This window comes from Odocoileus virginianus, chromosome 10 (assembly GCF_023699985.2).
Source record: "Odocoileus virginianus isolate 20LAN1187 ecotype Illinois chromosome 10, Ovbor_1.2, whole genome shotgun sequence".
Classification (NCBI taxonomy): Eukaryota; Metazoa; Chordata; class Mammalia; order Artiodactyla; family Cervidae; genus Odocoileus; species Odocoileus virginianus.
Genome location: NC_069683.1, coordinates 27758072 through 27777687, shown reverse-complemented (window position 1 = coordinate 27777687; position 19616 = coordinate 27758072). Strand labels below are relative to the sequence as shown.

Sequence of the window (19616 nt, the reverse complement as noted above, 5' to 3'; positions counted from 1 at the left end):
CTACCCGAACAGCTACATGAACTGCACCGAGGATTTCACTGGACATGAAGTGCTGATGCTGTGCTGCTGGCATACATGAGGAATTACCCAGAGCCTTCTAAATGAACCTGGTGTCAAGTGTGGCCTACGTTGGTTTTGTGAGTTGGAATGTTCTAGAGAGTCAAATAGAAACATGTGCTTTCAGGGTATTTCCAATGAACATCCTTGTTCAAGTCTGTTTCTGTAGAATAAATTTTGGGGAGTGGAACTACTAGACTATGTTAAGAGACACTGCCAAACTACCTTCCAAAGATGTTGCACCAATTTATTTCACTTGAATACAAGAGTAGCCATTTCCCTACCAATGCTGGCAGTCATCAGTCCTTCTCATTTCTGTCAATATTTGATAGGCATAAAATAGTTCTTGGATGATATTTTATTTACTAGTGAGGTTGAGCATCTTTCCATGTGCCTCCTGGCCTTTATTTTCAAACTCAGGCTCCTGAGAGACCACACTGTTTCGTCAAAGACAGGGACTTTGTCACACACTTCTTGAAAAACACACTTCAAACTCAATGCGTTCAAAACTGAATTCATCCTATTTCTCCCTAAACCTGCCTTTCCTATACTGCTGTCTGTCTCAGTAAATCCCCTTGGTTCTTCTCTTTCTCTACAAGCCCATTAGTTACCACGTCTGACTTATTTCTACCTCCTCTCTCGCGCTGTCTCTCTCAATCCCCTCTACCCTTAGGGCCACAGCCCCAGTTGAGGCCTCACCTCCCCTCTTCTGGAAAAATGCAACCATCTTCCAGGTTTCCAGGCTCCCATCTTACAATCCATGCTTCTCACAGCCACTACTGAGTCTCTATTTCAAAGCCTTCCAAGGTTCTCTTTTGCCTGCAGAGTTAAGTCCATGTCACTCAGTGCCCCTGATAATATGGGGCCCCTTGCCCACCTTTCTAGTCTCCATTCTCCCCTGCCTATATCTCTTATACACATACAAAGGGTCCCTGATCAGGCACTGCTGCCCCCCATCTGTTGTTCTGTTGGTCTGAAATGCCTTCTCACCTTCCAATTTCTGCGTCACTCCTATTCGTGTTTTAGGTCTCAGCTTACATACTCCTTTTCTCACAAGTATCTTCTGACACTCAAAGCCCAGTTGATGGCCCAGTTGATTTCTGATTCCTTCTATCGTTGCACTTACCGTATCCTGCTATAACTGAGCTCAGAACAGAAAACTGAACACACTGATTTCTAAGAGCCAAACAGTCATACTGTCCTGACACCCAGCAGGGGTCGCTGTGGATTCGCGGAATAAACAAGAAGGCTTTACACTCCCATAGCAGCTCTCAGGGATTTAAAAAAACTTTTTACATACAGTCCCTTGGTATGGGTGGGAGATTGGTTCCAGGACCATCCCCACCCCACACACACTCCCTACTCCAATCCTCAACCTCCACCTCCATCTTGCATCACCACCAAGGACAATGAAATCTGGGGAAGCTCAAGTGCCTTGTATAAAATGATGTAGCATCTGCATATAACCTGCACACAGCCTCCTGTACATGTTAAATCATCTCTAGATTACTAATACCTAACATAACGTAAATGCTCTGTGCTGTGTCGCTCAGTCATGTCCTACTCTTTGTGATTCCATATGGACCATAGCCTGCCAGGCTCCTCTGTCCATGGGGGTTCTCCAGGCAAGAATCCTGGAGTGGGTTGCCATGCCCTTCTCCAGGGCATCTTCTCAATCCACGGATTGAACTCAGGTCTCCTGCATTGCAGGCAGATTCTTTACCAACTGAGCCTCCAAGGAAGCATGTTCTGTAAGTGGTTGTAAATATAATATAAATGCTATGTAAATAGTTGCCAGTGGTTGGCAAACTCAAATTTTACTTTTTGGAACTTTCTGGAATTTTTTCTAAATTTTTTCCATCCCTGTTTGGTTGAATCCATGAATGTGGAAAACATAGATATGGAGGGCTGACTGTACTGATTCTGTCTAAGTCTACAAAGTATCCTGCCTTAGGGAGGAAGGAAGGAAGGGGATTATCTCCATTTACAGAGAAAGAAGCGGCTGCTCACAGAGAAGTGTTCTGCGTAGGTAGTGCTGGCTCTGGGCTGGAATCCAGGTCTGTGAGTTCTCCCACACCCAGCTCATTGCACTCCAAAAGAAAGATGTATGGCGTTACAGGTGAACAGACAGGCAACTTCTAACATGAAAGACTGGCAGCCAGGAAGCAGAAGGTGGTTTTCAGGAAGAAAACTTACCTAGAGGAAGCAGGTTTTCTGAGGCATTGATGTAAATCACTGAATTAAAATGCTTGAAATCCTTTTCCTTAGCCTGTGAAAGGGCATTTCAAAGAACACAAGATTAGTTCCCTGCCTGGAGGCCTTGCTGAAGCTCCAGAGCTGCTGTCAGAAGGAGGAAAGACTTCAAGGGTTAAGAACAAGAGCAGTTACTTGCTGAAGGCAGGGAGGGCTTTTCTGCTTCTTCTTTTCCCTATTATGAAATAATTCAAATAGTCAGCAAAGTGTTGTGAATGTTACTCTGAAGGCCTGTGTAACCACTATCCAGCTTTAATAAATCTGAATATTACGCTGTCTCTGCTTCAAATTTCTTTAAAGAAATAAAACACTATAGAGAGTTGATACCCCCACAACATATCACTACCCTCCCTCTCATAAAAAACAGCTATCCCGAATTGGTGATTATCCCACATCTCTTTAGTACTAGCATTACATGTATGTGTATCCACAAGCCATATATAGTATTATTTACATGTTTTAAAATTTTATATTAAGTGCCATCATACTGTAGATACCATTCTGCAACCTGCCTTCTTCATTCAACACCACATGTTTGAGATTCACTTGTGTTGAGATACACAGATATTTTGAGATTTACTTACGTTGATACATTTTAATTTCTGTGTGGCATTCTACAAGCAATCTCTCTTTATATGCCATGGAAGGCCTACAAATCAAAAATATGTGCTATAGTATATATACTGGGGATGGTAGGCCACAAAACTAGCTCCAAGCTACCCATTAGCCAGTGCAAGGAAAGAAACATGACTCATTATATAAGTCACAGAGTCTGTGAGTTAAGAACAAATCAAGACTTCCCTGGGGGTTGAGTGATTAAAACTCCACCCTCCCAATGCAGGGGGCATGGGTTCAATAGCTGCTCAAGGAAGATCCAGCATGCCATGGCCAAAAAAAAGAAAAAAAAAAAACCAGTTATCAGCATCTTGGGAGAACCAATACCATTCCTGGCACTGTAACCTGAGAGAAATTTCTCCTGTAGGCTCTTCTGATGAGAACTCTCTGTACAGAATGAATTATACCCCAATAAAATTCTATGCACATTCAAACCACTTCCATAAGGTTATTTACTTCCTTTAACTCACCTCACATGGGATAATGGCAATACCAAATCTATAGCAAAAGACAGTGTCTGTGAATGTTGTTTCCACCCAGTGAGTCCCTGTGTGACTCTCCTCCTTCCTATGCTCAGATTCCCAGTTCCCAGAGACTCTGGAAGTTATGATGGTCAGACAGACAGGAGCCACCTCAGGTGTAGCTCACCACAGTCACACCTCTGGTGGCTAGTCATACCTTGGAGAACTTCAGGCCACTCACGTTAACGTTGCAGAGGTCTGATGGATCCTTCACACAGTGGTGCTTCAGCTGAAACACAGTACAAAGAATCAGCACTCAAGGCCCCAGTAAAGCTCATATAATTGGCCAAGACAACAAATGACTCCCTCGTAAGGAGGGCAGCCTGGTACAGTGAAGAACAGGCTTTGGAGCTGCTCAGAATCAAGCTGCCACCTTGGCACTCCCATCTCTGTTTCCCATCTGTAAGATGGGGGTGGAAACATAGACTTGATGGGGCTCTTAGGAGGTTGCATTCCTCTCTGTTCCTTCTCTGTCTTTTCAGAGCACCACTTCCTCTACATGGTTCTTAGAATAAAATCTTTATTTCTGGGGCATTACCAAAACACTTGTCATAACTTTTTTGTTTGCTCATCCATTCATTTATTCAACAAATATTTATATACTAAGCACTACTTTGGGCCATGTGTCGTGCTAAATATATCAAGAAACTTTTTCTGGGACTTCCCTCATGGTCCAGTGATTAAGACTCTGTACTTCCAATGCAAAGGGTGAGGGTTTGATCCCTGGCTGTGGAACTAAAGAGCCCATAGGCCACTCAGTGTGGCCAAAAAAAAGGACTTTCTCCTAATCCTAACTAAACTCTTCAACATAAGGGAATATCTTTCTTTATAAATGAGAAAAATAAGGCTAAGAGAGAGAAAATTACTTCCTTAAGGTCCCACAACCAATAAGTGATGGATCTATGATTTGAATCCAAATCTGTAATCACTAAACACTTCGCTCTTAGGACTACCATATATTGTCCTTCACAATTAAAAGGTAGAAGAAAAATCTCAACTTTGAAGTTGCCATTTCTGTTTAACCAAACCTCATTCCTTCTTTCAGTTAATCATTTAATTATGGTGCCTTTTATGGTTAGGCATGGAACTGGGAACTTAAAAGACAGCAAAGGAAAAGCAGAAGTATCTCATGCCTCATAAAGCTTAAAACTGCATGGAAGCCAATGAGCAAGCAAGTATTTACAAATACAGTAAGTATTTTAAAGAAGAAATTCAAGAAGCCATGGGAGATAATAACAGGAGATCCTTATCTTAGTGTAGAAGTGAGGAAGTACCTATTTGAGGAATATTTCAGCTGATACCTTAAGTGCTAAGTACAAGTTGGTCCCATGAAAGTGGGTGGCAGGGTTTGTGAATGCTATTAAGGCAAATGAAAGCAAGGTGTTTCTGAACAGGTAGGTAAGGTTATGGATACACTCATTAGATCAGGCATATTCATGGTGGCTCTGCAAAGGATTGTGGATTTTAGCCCACAGTCAATGGAAAGCTGTCAAGAGGTTTTTTGGCAGAGGGCTGATGGCAATTTTACAAAAACTGCTGTTATCTGACACACATAGAGGATGAGAAGAAAGCAAAGGGTGGAAAGAAACCACTATACCAGACATTGTCAGCTCATTTCTCTAGAGCCACTTCTTCTCATTGTGAAAGAACCCAATATCATTCACATTTCTCTAACTAGATGTATCCTTCAACCCCAGCTCTACAGGCTAAGTCTTGACTTTGTCTAATCCAAGCATGGTGGTCATGGTCCCCTAAACAGTGACTGCTGGGACTTGTGACACATGTTTGGCCAACGAGACACAGGCTGCTGGGAGTAGGAGGCCAGTTCTGGGAAGCTGCTTATATTTAAAAATCAATATAAGACAGTGACGTTCCCTTTTCTACCTTTGGATGTTATGCTTTAAATGTGACAACCAGAGTTTCAGCAGTCATCTCAGAATTATAAAGGCAGTCAGCCTGAGAGGACAAGTTAATGTGCCAAGAATATAAGAGCAGAAAGATGGAGGAACCAGGGCCTTGGAGGCAGTGAATTAACCTACCCTGGGAGAAGGCAATGGCACCCCACTCCAGTACTCTTGCCTGGAAAATCCCATGGACGGAGGAGCCTGGTAGACTGCAGTCCACGGGGTCGCTAAGGGTCAAGACACGACTGAGCGACTTCACTTTCACTTTTCACTTTCATGCATTGGAGAAGGAAATGGCAACCCACTCCAGTATTCTTGCCTGGAGAATCCCAGGGACAGGAGAGCCTGGTGGGCTGCCATCTATGGGGTCGCACAGAGTCGGACACGACAGAGTGACTTAGCAGCAGCAGCCGCAGCACCATGATGCTGGCTTCTTTTTATGTGAAACAAAAGCATCCCAGTTAGTTCAAACTAGTTAGGAAGTTACTAATTACCATAGGAACTCAATTACTACTATAAAAGATGATGGTGGCCCAGATTAGGGTGGGGGCAGTGCAGATGAGGATAAGAATACAGATTTGACAACTAGTAGAAATACCAGGGCTGGGGAATAGCAGGGATGGGGGCAGTGAGGGAGAGGCACGTGTTGAGGAGAACCCCAGGTTACCTGTTTGGTGAGTGGGTAGACAGCAGTGCCATTATTAAGACAGTTTAGTAAACACTAGAGAAGAGCTATTTTGGGGACTTGGCATAAGGGGACTGTGCAGTAGGGCATTACGAAGTGCCAGTGAAACATTCATAGCCAACAGGGGGTAGGTACTCCCATTGCTCTGAGAAGCACCATTGACGCTTCTGTTTTTCCAAGTGGCAACATGGGTAACAAGTGATCTCAATGTGGATATGCTGAAATGCTGAAAATAAAGGGGAAAAGAAGAGCACTACGGGAAGTGGTTCCGCCCGTTCCCAGTACTGCTGCTTCAATCTTCCTCATCCCTAACGAGAAGTGGACCTAATCATCAAAGAAACTCCACAGTATTCTGCAAAAAGCCTATGCTACCCACCTTGAGGTGAGATGCCTCCTTAAAGCTCTCTTTCAACATTGATCTGTGCAGGAACCTTTCTCTTGGGAACCACAAGCAGAGTCTGGGAACTAAGTAAGCTGCCAGGGAGTTCTTGGGAAGCTATGAGCATCGGACTGCACATTAATACTGGTTTACAAAACAGGTCTTTCTGTGCAAAGCCACTGAGGCATTGCACAGAGTAAATGAAAAATTACCAGCCCAGTCCTCTTTGTAAAGCCTGACCCAGACACTAGGTATATCCAGTCGGCCTCCTTGGCTTTCAGCCAGACACTAAACCTCAAGGACAAAGGTGGGGGTATGTGAGGCTCCCTAGTTCCCTGCTCCTAGAGTCTCCCCAGAGCAGAGCAGAAGCCTTTATACCCGACTATGTGCTGGAACAGTCATGGTGGTTTAGTTGCTAAGTTGCATCCAACTCTTGTGTAGCCTGATAGGCTCCTCTGTCCATGGGATTTCCCAGGCAAGAATACTGGAGTGGGCTGCCATTTCTTTCTCCAGGGGATCTTCCCGACCCAGGGATCAAACCCAGGTCTACTGTATTGCAGGCAGTTTCTTTACCAACTGAGCCAGCAGGGTGCTGGAATAGGATTTTTAAATTTACTGTTTACTCTGACCTGCTGCCTTGTCTCTCTGGCTCAATGAAGACTTTTAAGACTTTTTACCTGACAACATGTAAAGGCAAAGGCTTTACAGTCAGGAGACCAGAGTTTTAATTCTGAGTAGTTCTAATCCAGGGTAAACTAGAGTCCTAATTACTAGCTGAGGAACTTCGGCCAAGGCACATTACTTCTTGGGGCCTCAGTTTTCTCATTTGCACAATGGCAGCAATGTAACAGGGATAATAACACCTATCTCACCAAGTGGATGTAAAGAAAACTTTACATATAAAGAAAGCTCTGGGTCCCTTCAGCATCTTGGCTGCACTCCATTTGCCAAACCCATTCGAATAGTTTGGGATGGATGGGAGGTAACTGTACCAGAGGGAAGCAGGGCAAGTCCTTGCCACCCGTACCCCCCCTCCCAACCCCACCAAGCTAGTGCTGCCAGCCCTTCCAGAATCATTGACTCTCACCAGAAAAGCTTGGTCCAACACGTGTCCAGGAGTGTCTGCTCGGTTTTCCTGTCGAGAACCTTTCTTCCCTCCAACCTCAAAAGAAACCTTCTGGCCTTTCTGACCTTCAGCTGTTGTCTCAGTCGCATTCTTGGGCTTCTTCTTGAGGCTACCTTTCCGAGCCACTAGCCAGTGTCCTTGGCCTGCTGAAAAGATGAGAACAGTGAAAAGATGAGAACAGCAGTAAGCTCCTTCAAAGCCAAAACTAGTGCCCTTCCAGAATGTTTATCTTTAACGCAAAATTGAAAATTAGCTCCTCATTACCTAATATGCACCAGATACTGTGCTACAACTGGGGTTGCGGGGGCAGGGGAACATCTATATACTTGTCTTATTTAATTGGCTTCCAAACCCAATGAAACATGCTACTGCCCCCATTTTACAGACAAAAAGGCAAAGACTCAAAAGTGTAGAATGACTTGCCCAGTTCTTTCCTCCACATTTTTGCCTTTGAACTCTTAACGGTTCCTTCACGATTACAGATAAAGTATTTCCTATTCTGTGAAGCCTTCTCTGACTATCCTCAGTTAAGTTGATCCTTTTTTCCTGGGCCAGCTAGTTATTGCACCATTTGTTATCTCTTGGGTCCATTGTGTGACACCAACTCAGTGGGTTCCATCTTCCTGGACCTTACCCTCAATTCTGTTGTTACAAGGCAAAGGTTGTGTCAGGAGCTCAGGATAAAAAAAATCAAAGGACAGCCGGCATTTTTAAAAGACTCAATACATGTCCACTGTACAAATAACTAGAAATTGTACACAAGTAAAGAAAATATGAGGTTCATTAGTAAGCCTATCCGATAAAAATCATGACAACATTCTAGAATCTGTTCTCTCCTTCATCAGTAGTTCATTCATTTAACATTAGGGAAACTGGGTGAAAGCTGTACAGGAACTCTGTGTTATTTTTACAGCTTTTCTGGAAGTCTAAAATTATCTCAAAATGAAAATTTACAGGTGGGGGTAAACTTTCCTATGGACAGATACTGTTCATTGTTCACTCTTCATTGTTCTATATCTATCATTGTTCACTTGTTTATTGTCTGTCATGTCCTCTAGAGGGCAAAGAGAATACAGGCTCTGATTCATCCATCTCAATGTTCCTAAGGCCTACACAGAGCTTACCCCACTGAGTGTGGCTGAATGGACCCTGAGCCACAGCCCCCACCCACAGTCATTCATTCGGACCTTTTCTGAGCATGACTTTGTGGCAGGAGTTGGGGCTATGGAGAAGAATATGACTGAGGACTCAAAGGTGCTCATTAAATGTAAAGAGTGCTGTGAAGCCCAGAGTGGGGAGCTACCAGCCTAGGGGATGAGTTGAGTCTTGTATATTGAAAGCTGACCAGGTGAAGAGGGAAAAACCAAGCAGCCTGGGCAGAGAAAAGGGCACAAGAAGTACTCAGAGGCATGAAAGATTGGAACTGCAAAGAACAGCACAGAGCTGTGGGGACCAGCTTGGGGCCTCTAAACACCGTCTCCCTGCCACATAGCCCACTACCCCACCTCAGGGGCTTGCCTTGGCTCACCTGAGTATTGCTGCTAATCCTGGGGCTTGCCTTGGCTCACCTGAGTACTGCTGCTAATCCTGGCTCTTGGATGCTGCTTCTGCCTATGCCTGATGTGAGCCGGTTCCTATTCCCACCCAGGGCCCGACAGCCCGGGCACTCATTTCCCAGGGCTGCCCTCATCTAGCACATGGACATTTGTCCTATCCCAGCAGTCCAAACTCTTGAACACTCCAGCCTGAGCTGGTGCCAAAACTGCCAACACACCCAGGAAGGAAGGCCTGGAGTGTCGGGAGTTGGACAAGAAGGAAGAGAGATGAGGCTGAGGAGGTCAGCAGAGTCAAATCTGAAAGGTCCTGAGGACCAGAATAAGGAGTTTAGGTTTTAATGCGGGAGGTTTTTAGCAGGAAGAGTATCTGTCTATAGGAAGGTTCCCCCCACCTGTAAACTTTCATTTTGAGATAATTTTAGACTTCCAGAAAAGCTGTAAAAATAACACAGAGTTCCTGTACAGCCTTCACCCAGTTTCCCTAATGTTAACATCGTATATAATCATAATACAATGGGTGAAGCCAAGAAATTAACAATGGCATAACATTAGTAATTAATCTACAGCCTTTATTTGATTTTTGTCAGTTTTCTCACTAATGTTCTCTTTCTGTTCCAGGGTCCCATCCAAGATCTCACATTTCATTTAGCTGTCACATCACCTTAGTCTCCCCTAATCCGTGACAGTTCTGCAGTCTTTATTTTTCTTGTGTGATCCTGACACTTTTGAAGAGTACTAATCAGTAGTCAATTGCTTTGTAAAATGTCTCTCAATTTGAGTTTGTTTGATTTTTTTCCCCCTATAATTTAGACTAAAGGTCTTGTAGTTTGGCAAGAAGCGGTGCTGTGCCCTCCTCAGCACAACATATCAGAGCACGCATGATGCCAATTATGTCTTATTACTGGTGATGTTCATTTTGATCACTCAGCCAAGGTGGTGTCAGCTTAGTTACTCTACTAAGAAGTCCCTTTGAAATTAATAAAGACAGTTCAAGATGTTATACAAATAACCTGTTTTTCATCATACTTTAACCCATGAATTCGAGCATCTATGATGGTTACTTTTATGTGTCAACTTGGCTGAGCTATGGTAAGCAGTTAAGTCAATCAAATACTAATCTAAGTGTTTCTGACAACCAGTTGACTTTAAGTACCTGAAACAATCCATGGATAATGAGTGGGCCTTACCCTTTCACCTAAGAGACCTTAAAAGCAAAAAAACAGGCTTCCCAAAGTGAGAAGAAATTTTGCCCTAAGACTGCAGCATGAGCTCTTCCCTGAGTTTTCAGCCTGCCTGTCTTACAGATTTCAGACTTGCCAGCCTCCACATTTCATAAACCAATTCCTTGAAATATATAATTTATCTATGTGTGTTTGTCCCCATATATACACACATATATGTATATGAAAACAAAACCTGCAGGATATACATACAGAGAGAGATACACACACATATTCTACTGGTTCTATTTCTCCATAGAACATTGTAGACCTTCTTGCCTGTAAAAATTATTATTGTGATGTTTTGATAGTGATTTTCTATTTCCTTCATTCCTTCTACATTTATTAACTAGAATTCCATTGTAAGGAAGAGCTGCTCTTCTCCCCCACTTATTTAAGTAATCAGAGTTTAATTATATCATATGAGATCATGACTATAAATCAAAAGTAATTCTACAAATTATAACCCAATTTTACCTTTATTTATTTTGCTGCTCGTACTGTTCCAGCTTTACCCACTGGGCATTCCCTCAGGTTGGAACCTATGTCCTTTCAAATTGCCCCCATCATTCTTCTGAGCACTGCTTTATTTTCTGGCTCAAAGTGTATTTTTTCCCGACTTAGCCCTAGAAACAACTTTTTGCCTGAGAAGCCCTGGCTTCTTTTATTGGAGAATGGTATTTAGAAACCAACACTGAGGTGCCAAGCATTCCTTTGCAACTGAAGTATTATTGCCCTCCGTGGGCCAGGAAATATACATATGTATACTAACACATGAAGATATATACAGCTATATTTATTTCTCTGTCCATCTATGTGTGTGTGAGGGAGTGTGGGCGTGAAATCATGAGTTCTTACTGACAGCTCCACAGGAGGGTTTTAAACAACTAGGTGGCCAAAGAAGGTCCTATGTGAAAAGTAAAATCACTCAAGAGAAGAGGGAAGGACAAGCTGAAGGAGAAGGTTCTTCCACTATTCCATGTAGAGAGTGACCAGCAAGCCACTCCATCCAGGGTAAGCTAGTGGTACTTTCCCCTTGTTCTACACTTTCAAAGCAACAAATCCAATCCAGTGAAACCATACTTCTCAGCAGTGTTCCATGTGTAGGACTCTGCTCAGCATTAGGGGGGGTCCCTGCCCCAGAGGAGTCTATAATTAGATAAATGCTTGAAAAACTATTTAGCAGAGTCAAGTTTAAGCCACTTTATTTAAGAGTTAGGCAGAATATGACTATATGTCAAACAAGAAACACAGAAAGGAAGATGGCTCACAAGACAGGATGGGCACTGAGAGCTGGAGGAGCTGAACACGGCTTATTGGAAGATGTGGGAGACGAGCTGAGCCTGCGGGATGGGAGGAGCCTGGACAACTGGAACGAGGGCTGGAACATTCCAGGCAAATGGTAAAGAACTATGTGAATAGAGAACAGACTCATGGAAATGGGGAGAGGGGAGGAGAGGGTGAGATGTATGGAGAGAGTAACATGGAAATTTACATTACCATATGTAAAATAGATAGCCAACGGGAATTTGCTGCATGTCTCAGGAAACTCAAACAGGGGCTCTGTATCAACCTAGAGGGGTGGGATGGGGAGGGAGGTGGGAGGGAGGTTCAAATGGGAGGGGATATATGTATACCTGTGGCTGATTCATGTTGATGTTTGACAGAAAACAACAAAATTCTGTAAAGCAATTATCCTTCAATTATAAAATAAACAATATTTTTTAAAAAGCTATGTGAAAATAGAACACTATGAAACAGGGCATAAATTAAGGAATGGGGTAGAGCAGAAAGGCAAAGGAACAGCAGTGAGAAGTCACTGAACAGAAGAGAACACTGCGGTGTACATTAGAAGGTTCCCTGAGAACCTGTGTACACTGTTAGTGGGCATGGAAATCGGTGCAGCCACAGCGGAAAACATTATGGAGGTTCCTCAAAAAATTAAAAATAGCAAGACCATATGATGCAGAAATTCCTCTCCTGGGTATATATAAAAAAAAAAAAAAGTCACTGGGTGTCCTTGGTAGCTCAATGGTAAAGAATCTACCTCCTAGTGCAGGAGACAAAGTTCGATCCCTGGTCTGGGAGGATCCCACATGCCATGAAGCAACTAAGCCCATGTGCCATAACTATTGAGTCTGTGTTCTACAGCCCGGGAACCACAACTATTGAGCCCATGCACTGCAGCTACTGAAGCCCACATGCCCTTGAACTTGTGCTCCATGACAAGAGAAGCTGCTGCAATGAGAAGCTCACACACTACAACAAAGAGTCGCCGCTACTCACTGCAACCAGAGAAAAGTCCAGCAGCAACAAAGACCCAGCACAGCCAAAGATAATTTAACAATAATTTAAAACAAAAAATTAAGACATTTAATTATTTAAAATAATTTAAAAATTATTTAAAACAAATATTTTTAAAAAATCAATTCAAAAAAACAAAGTTACTAATTCAAAAACATACCTCAGTGTTCAAAGCAGCATTATTTGAAGCAGCCAAGACATGGAAATGACCTAGGCACCCATCAACAGATGAACAGATAAAATCTGTGGGACATATATACAGTGGGGTACTACTTAACCATTAAAAAGAAACTTTGCCATTTGCAACAACATAATGGACCTTGAGGGCATTATACTAAGTGAAATAAGTCAGACAGAGAAAGAGAAAAACTACCCATATAAGATATTGCTTATAGGTAGGATCTAAAGAATACAACAAACTAGTGAATAAAAAAATTGAAGAAGCAGACTCACAGACACAGAGAACAAACTAGTGGTTCCAAGCAGAGAAGAGGGATGGAGGGGCAATGTAGGGGTGGGAGGTACAAACTACTGGGTATAAGTTAGGCTCAAAGATGTACTGTACAACATGGGGAATACAGCCAATATCTTGTAATAACTGTAAATGAATAGTAATCTTGAAAAATTGTATAAAAATGACATTTTAAACAGATACATGAAAGTGAAAGTGTTAGTTGCTCAGTCATGTCAGACTCTTTGCGAGCCCATGAACTGTAGCCCACCAGGCTCCTCTGTCCATGGAATTCTCCAGGCAAGAATACGGGAGTGGGTTGCCATTCCCCTCTCCAGGAGATCTTCCCAACCCAGGGATCTAACCCAGGTCTCCCACATTGCAGGCAGATTATTTACCATTTGAGCCACCTGGTAAGCCCCAATACATACATAAATAGGATAAAAAAAAATTAGATTCCCTGAGACTGCTGGGGGTTAGGTGGATTAGAAGGGAAGGGATAGGATGGGGCAGGGAACATTAGTGAATGGGTTGAAGAGGAAGACATGGGTCTTAGTGTGAGGCAAAGGTTCTGATTTGAGAAGTCACCTGACCTTTCTCTGGCATCCGAAGCAGGTTTTTGGCTGGAAAGCAGTTGCTCAGGTGAGGCTTCCCATCATCCAGCTTGTAGAGTCCTGCGGAGGCCATAACCCTGAGAGCCAAGCAAGGAAAACAAGGAAGTGAGGAGTGAGGAGGGGCAGGGCTGCTCTCACCCCAACACAGCCTATGAGCCCACCAAGACCACCCCCAACACACAGCCTCTCTCTGAGGCCCTACAGGTCCATGCCTCTGTTCTTAGTGTTCCTTTGGCCCCAAACAGCTCTTCCATCCTGTTCATCTCGCTGATCTTGTGCTTTAAGATTAGGCTCCAATGCCATTTCCTTCAGGAAAAGAAATTTCTAATAGAAGATCTAAATTTTTTAAACCTTGAGCTCTTATAGACTTAGATTTTTCTTTAAAGGGATCCAGTAATTCCTAAACCTGCTTTGGGATAGCTTTAGACAATTTAGGGTAGCAGAGGTTTGGGAATCTGTAAGCCCCTGGCCAGGGGAAAGGAGAACCTGGCAAGAAGGTAGGACCCTAAGATGGAGGGTCTGGGAAGATTCAGTCCATGGGAGGAGCAGAGTAGAGAGCTGGGATCAGGTGTCCTGAGAAAATGTTTCCCAGAAGAGACAAATATGACAACGAGATGGGTGCAATAGGAGGGGGCAATAATTTTACAGACAGGGACTTAAGTTTGAGAGTAGTTTCTACCACTGAGCTGAATGACCCTGGGAAAATCACTTTACCTCTTTGTGCCTCAGATTTCTCAATACAAAATGAGGATTAAACCTGTGCCTCAGAGAACTGTTCTAAGAATTAATGAGGTCATAGAGAAAAAAGAAAAGCTTCTTTTTAGACCCAATCCAGACATCATCCCTTCCATAATACCTTCACTGAAACTTCCAGAGAGAAATAACTGCTGCTTTAGCTAAACTCTGAGGTGTTTCTTCTGTACATCTTTTGTGGCTGGAACCCCTTCTACCTCGTGAGATTACTAACAATCATGAAGGGACTCTTTCAATGGTCTCTGAACCTGAAAGTCTCAAAACATGTCCAATACACTGTCCCTCTTCTATTCCGGGAAAGCTCACAAGAAACACTCAGTAAACAAATGTGAGTCAAATGAAGGATACAGTGGTCCTCCCAAGGCCCAGAGTTTTTTTTATGCATATTTCTAATCTCCCTAATTAGGCTCTGAGGAAGGACAGCATCTATGATGTTCATCTCTTCACTCCCAGCATCTAACACCTGGCACATAATAGGCTTCACCTATGGAATGAATGTATATTTGGAAAACTCAGCCAGCAAATTTGGAAAACTCATCAGTGGCCACAGGACTGGAAAAGGTCAGTTTTCATTCCAATCCTAAAGAATGCTCAAACTACCGCACAACTGTACTCAACTCACACGCTAGTAAAGCAAAGCTCAAAATTCTCCAAGCCAGGCTTCAGCAATATGTGAACCATGAACTTCCAGATGTTCAAGCTGGTTTTAGAAAAGGCGGAGGAACCAGAGATCAAATTGCCAACATCTGCTGGATCATCGAAAAAGCAAGGGAGTTCCAGAAAAACATTTATTTCTGCTTTATTGACTGTGCCAAAGCCTTTGACTGTGTGGATCACAATAAACTGTGGAAAATTCTGAAAGAGATGGGAATATCAGACCACCTGACCTGCCTCTTGAGAAACCTATATGCAGGCCAGGAAGCAACAGTTAGAACTGGACATGGAACAACAGACTGGTTCCAAATAGGAGAAGGGGTACGTCAAGGCTGTATATCGTCACCCTGCTTATTTAAAATATGCAGAGTACATCATGAGAAATGCTGGGCTGGAAGAAGCACAAGCTGGAATCAAGATTGCCAGGAGAAATATCAATAACCTCAGATATGCAGATGACACCACCCTTATGGCAGAAAGTGAAGAGGAACTAAAAAGCCTCTTGATGAAAGTGAAGGAGGAGAGTGAGAAAGTTGGCTTAAAGCTCAACATTTGGAAAACTAAGATCATGGAATCTGGTCCCATCACTTCATGGTAAATAGATGGGGAAACAGTGGAAACAGTGTCACACTTTATTTTTGGGGGCTCCAAAATCACTGCAGAAGGTGATTGCAGCCATGAAAAAGACGCTTACTCCTTGGAAGGAAAGTTATGACTAAGCTAGACAGCATATTAAAAAGCAGAGACATTACTTTGCCAACAAAGGTCCGTCTGGTCAAGGCTATGGCTTTTCCTGTGGTCATGTGTGGATGTGACAGTTGGACTGTGAAGAAGGCTGAGCACCGAAGAATTGATGCGCTTAAACAGTAGTGTTGGAGAAGACTCTTGAGAGTCCCTTGGACTGCAAGGAGATCCAGCCAGTCCATCCTAAAGGAGATCAGTCCTGGGTGTTCATTGGAAGGACTGATGCTGAAGCTGAAACTCCAATACTTTGGCCACCTCATGCGAAGAGTTGACTCATTGGAAAAGACCCTGATGCTGGGAGGGACTGGGGGCAGGAGGAGAAGGCAATGACAGAGGATGAGATGGCTGGATGGCATCAATGACTCAATGGACATGAGTTTGAGTAAACTCCAGGAGTTGGTGATGGACAGGGAGGCCTGGCGTGCTGTAATTCATGAAGTCGCAAAGAGTCGGACACAACTGAGCGACTAAACTGAACAAATGGAATGAATGAGTGATCTTGTTATCTCCTCTGATTCAACACAGGGCACTGTGAATTTCCTGACTGCCACCCTGAAAAGGGTTGGAGATCCTTTCCATGTATTTCTGTGATACCCACTACTTCTCCTAGCATAATACTTATCACTTTGTTATAATTTTTATTCCCTTATCAACTTCCCAACTGCTATGGGGCCTACAATACCTATTTACTTATATAATCCCAGAGCCTAGCATAGAGTCTAGAACTCATTAAAAATGTGTCAGGAAGATGAAGGGATGAATGGATGACTGGATGGGGAAAGACAGTTACGGAGTCACTCTGTCTTTCAGGAAATCCCTCTTGGGACTAACCACAATCTGCTAGATGGGTAAATGAATGGATGAATGAGTACACAGTTACCTGGGAAAGGTCAAAGATGACTGTTGGATAAAACTACAGTAACTCACAGAATATGATGACTTTAGTTCTGCATAGCACTTACTTGATCTTTGATCTTGGAAGAGACCTCTTGACGTCCTTTTTATTCTGTTTCTTCCGTTTCTTCACCTATAAAATAGATATTGCACTTCTTCTTAGTCTCTCATTTAGATCTCTTTAATGTTCCCATTAATTATATCCTTCTGTGACACTTTGCTCCAAAGTGTCTGGGGCCTAGAAAAATGCCACAGGACTAAAGATTCCAGAAATAGGCAGAAAAGAAGACAGAGACATAGACAGGAAGAGAATAATTTTATGACAATGAGGTGGGGCTCAGTTCAGTTCAGTTGCTCAGTCATGTCCCACTCTTTGCAACCCCATGGACTGCAGCACACCAGGCTTCCCTGTGCATCACCAACCCCCGGAGCTTACTCAAATTCATGTCCATTGAGTTGATGATGCCATGCAGCCATCTCATCCTGTCGTCCCCTACTCCTCCCACCTTCAATCTTTCCCAGGATCAGGGTCTTTGCAAATGAGTCAGTTCTTCACATCAGGTGGCCAAAGTATTGGAGTTTCAGCTTCAGCACCAGTCTTTCCAATGAATATTCAAGACTGATTTCCTTTAGGATGGACTGGTTGGATCTCCTTGCAATCCAAGGGACTCTCAAGAGTCTTCTCCAACACCACAGTTCAAAAGCATCAATTCTTTGGTGCTCAGTCTTCTTTATAGTCCAACTCTCACATCCATACATGACCACTGGGAAAACCAAAGCTTTGACTAGATGGACCTTTCTTGGCAAAGTAATGTCTCTGCTTTTTAATATGCTGTCTAGGTTGGTCATAATCTTTCTTCCAAGGAGCAAGCATCTTTTAATTTCATGGCTGCAGTCACCATTTGCAGTGATTTTGGAGCTCAAAAAAATAAAGTCTGTCACTGTTTCCATTGTTTCCCCATCTATTTGCCATGAAGTGATGGGACCAGATGCCATGATCTTAGTTTTCTGAATGTTGAGTTTTAAGCTAATTCCTCTTTCACTTTCATCAAGAGGCTTTTTAGTTCTTCTTCGCTTTCTGCCATAAATAAGGATGGTGTCATCTGCATATCTGAAGTTATTGATATTTCTCCCGGCGATCTGTGATTCCAGCTTGTGCTTCATCCAGTCCAGCATTTCTCATGATGTACTCTGCATATAAGTAAAATAAGCATGGTGACAACATACAGCCTTGACGTACTCCTTTTCCTATTTGGAACCAGTCTGTTGTTCCATGTCCAATTCTAACTGTTGCTTCCTGACTTGCATACAGATTTCTCAGGAGACAGGTAAGGTAGTCTGGTATTCCCATCTCTTGCAGAATTTTCCACAATTTGTTGTGATCCACACAGTCAAAGACTTTGGCAGAGTCAATGAAGCACAGTAGATGTTTTTCTGGAACTCTATTCCTTTTTCGATGATCCACTGGATATTGACAATTTGATCTCCGGTTCCTCTGCCTTTTCTAGATCCAGCTTGTACATATGGAAGTTCATGGTTCACGTACTGTTGAAGCCTGGCTTGGAGAATTTTGAGCATTACTTTACTTGCATGTCAGAAAAGGCAATGGCAACCCACTCCAGTACTCTTGTTTGGATAATCCCATGGACAGAGGAGCCTGGTAGGCTGCAGTCCCTGGGGTCGCTAACAGTTGGACATGACTGAGTGACTTCACTTTCACTTTTCACTTTCATGCATTGGAGAAGGAAATGGCAACCCACTCCAGTGTTCTTGCCTGGAGAATTCCAGGGACGGTGGAGCCTGGTGGACTGCCATCTCTGGGGTCGCACAGAGTCGGACACGACTGAAGTGACTTAGCAGCAGCAGCTTACTAACGTGTGAGATGAGTGCAGTTGTGTGGGAGTTTGAACATTCTTTGGGATTGCCTTTCTTTGCAACTGGAATGAAAACTGACCATTTCTAGTCCTGTGGTCACTGCTGAGTTTTCCAAATTTGCTGGCACATTGAGTGCAGCACTTTCACATCATCATCTTTCAGGATTTGAAACAGCTCAGCTGGAATTCCATCACCTCCATTAGCTTTGTTTGTAGTGATGCTTCCTAAGACCCACTTGACTTCGCATTCCAGGATTTCTGGTTCTAGGTGAGTGATGACACCATCGTGGTTATCTGGGTCATGAAAGATCTCTTTTGTACAGTTCTTCTGTGTATTCTTGCCACCTCTTCTTAATATCTTCTGCTTCTGTCAGGTCCATACCACTTCTGTCCTTTATTGCGCCCATCTTTGCATGAAATGTTCCCTTGGTATCTCGAATTTTCTTGATGAGATCTCTAGTCTTTCCCATTCTATTGTTTTCCTCTATTTCTTTGTATTGATCACTGAGGAAGGCTTTCTTTTCTCTCCTTGCTATTGTTTGGAACTCTGCATTCAAATGGGTGTATCTTTCCTTTTCTCCTTTGCCTTTCACTTCTCTTTTCACAGCTATTTGTAAGGCCTCCTCAGACAACCATTTTGCCTTTTTGCATTTCTTTTTCTTCGAGATGGTCTTGATCACTGCCTTCTGTACAATGTCACAAACTTCTGTCCATAGTTCTTCAGGCACTCTATCAGATCTAATCCCTTGAATCTACTTGTCATTTCCACTGTATAATCATAAGGGATTTGATTTAGGTCATACCTGAATGGTCTAGTGGTTTTCCTTCCTTTCTTCAATTTAAGTCTGAATTTGGCAATAAGGAGTTCATGATCTGAGCCACAGCAGCTTCCTGTCTTATTTTTGCTGACTGTATAGAGCTTCTCCATTTTTGGTTGCAAAGAATATAATCAGTCTGATTTTGGTATTGACTATCTGGTGATGTCCATGTGTAGAGTTGTCTCTTGTGTTGT

The 19616-nt window shown here is 43.0% G+C and overlaps 1 protein-coding gene across 5 annotated transcripts in view; it reads right to left on the bottom strand.

Moving 5' to 3' along the window:
• Positions 1-19616, bottom strand: part of XRRA1 (X-ray radiation resistance associated 1) — a 67724-nt gene that overhangs the window by 44458 nt on the left and 3650 nt on the right. For 3 of the 5 annotated variants that reach the window (XM_020879861.2, XM_070473249.1, XM_070473248.1), the window contains exons 2-6: positions 16799-16863; positions 13665-13762; positions 7502-7686; positions 3604-3675; positions 2254-2326 (exon numbers count right to left, since the gene is read on the bottom strand). In XM_020879861.2, the coding sequence (XP_020735520.2) occupies positions 2254-2326; positions 3604-3675; positions 7502-7686; positions 13665-13758 (424 nt within the window). In that variant the 5' untranslated portion in view covers positions 13759-13762; positions 16799-16863. Of the gene's footprint in view, positions 1-2253; positions 2327-3603; positions 3676-7501; positions 7687-13664; positions 13763-14399; positions 14420-16798; positions 16864-19616 lie in introns of those variants that run through there. The other 2 variants (XM_070473247.1, XM_020879863.2) reach the window with 2 other exon arrangements.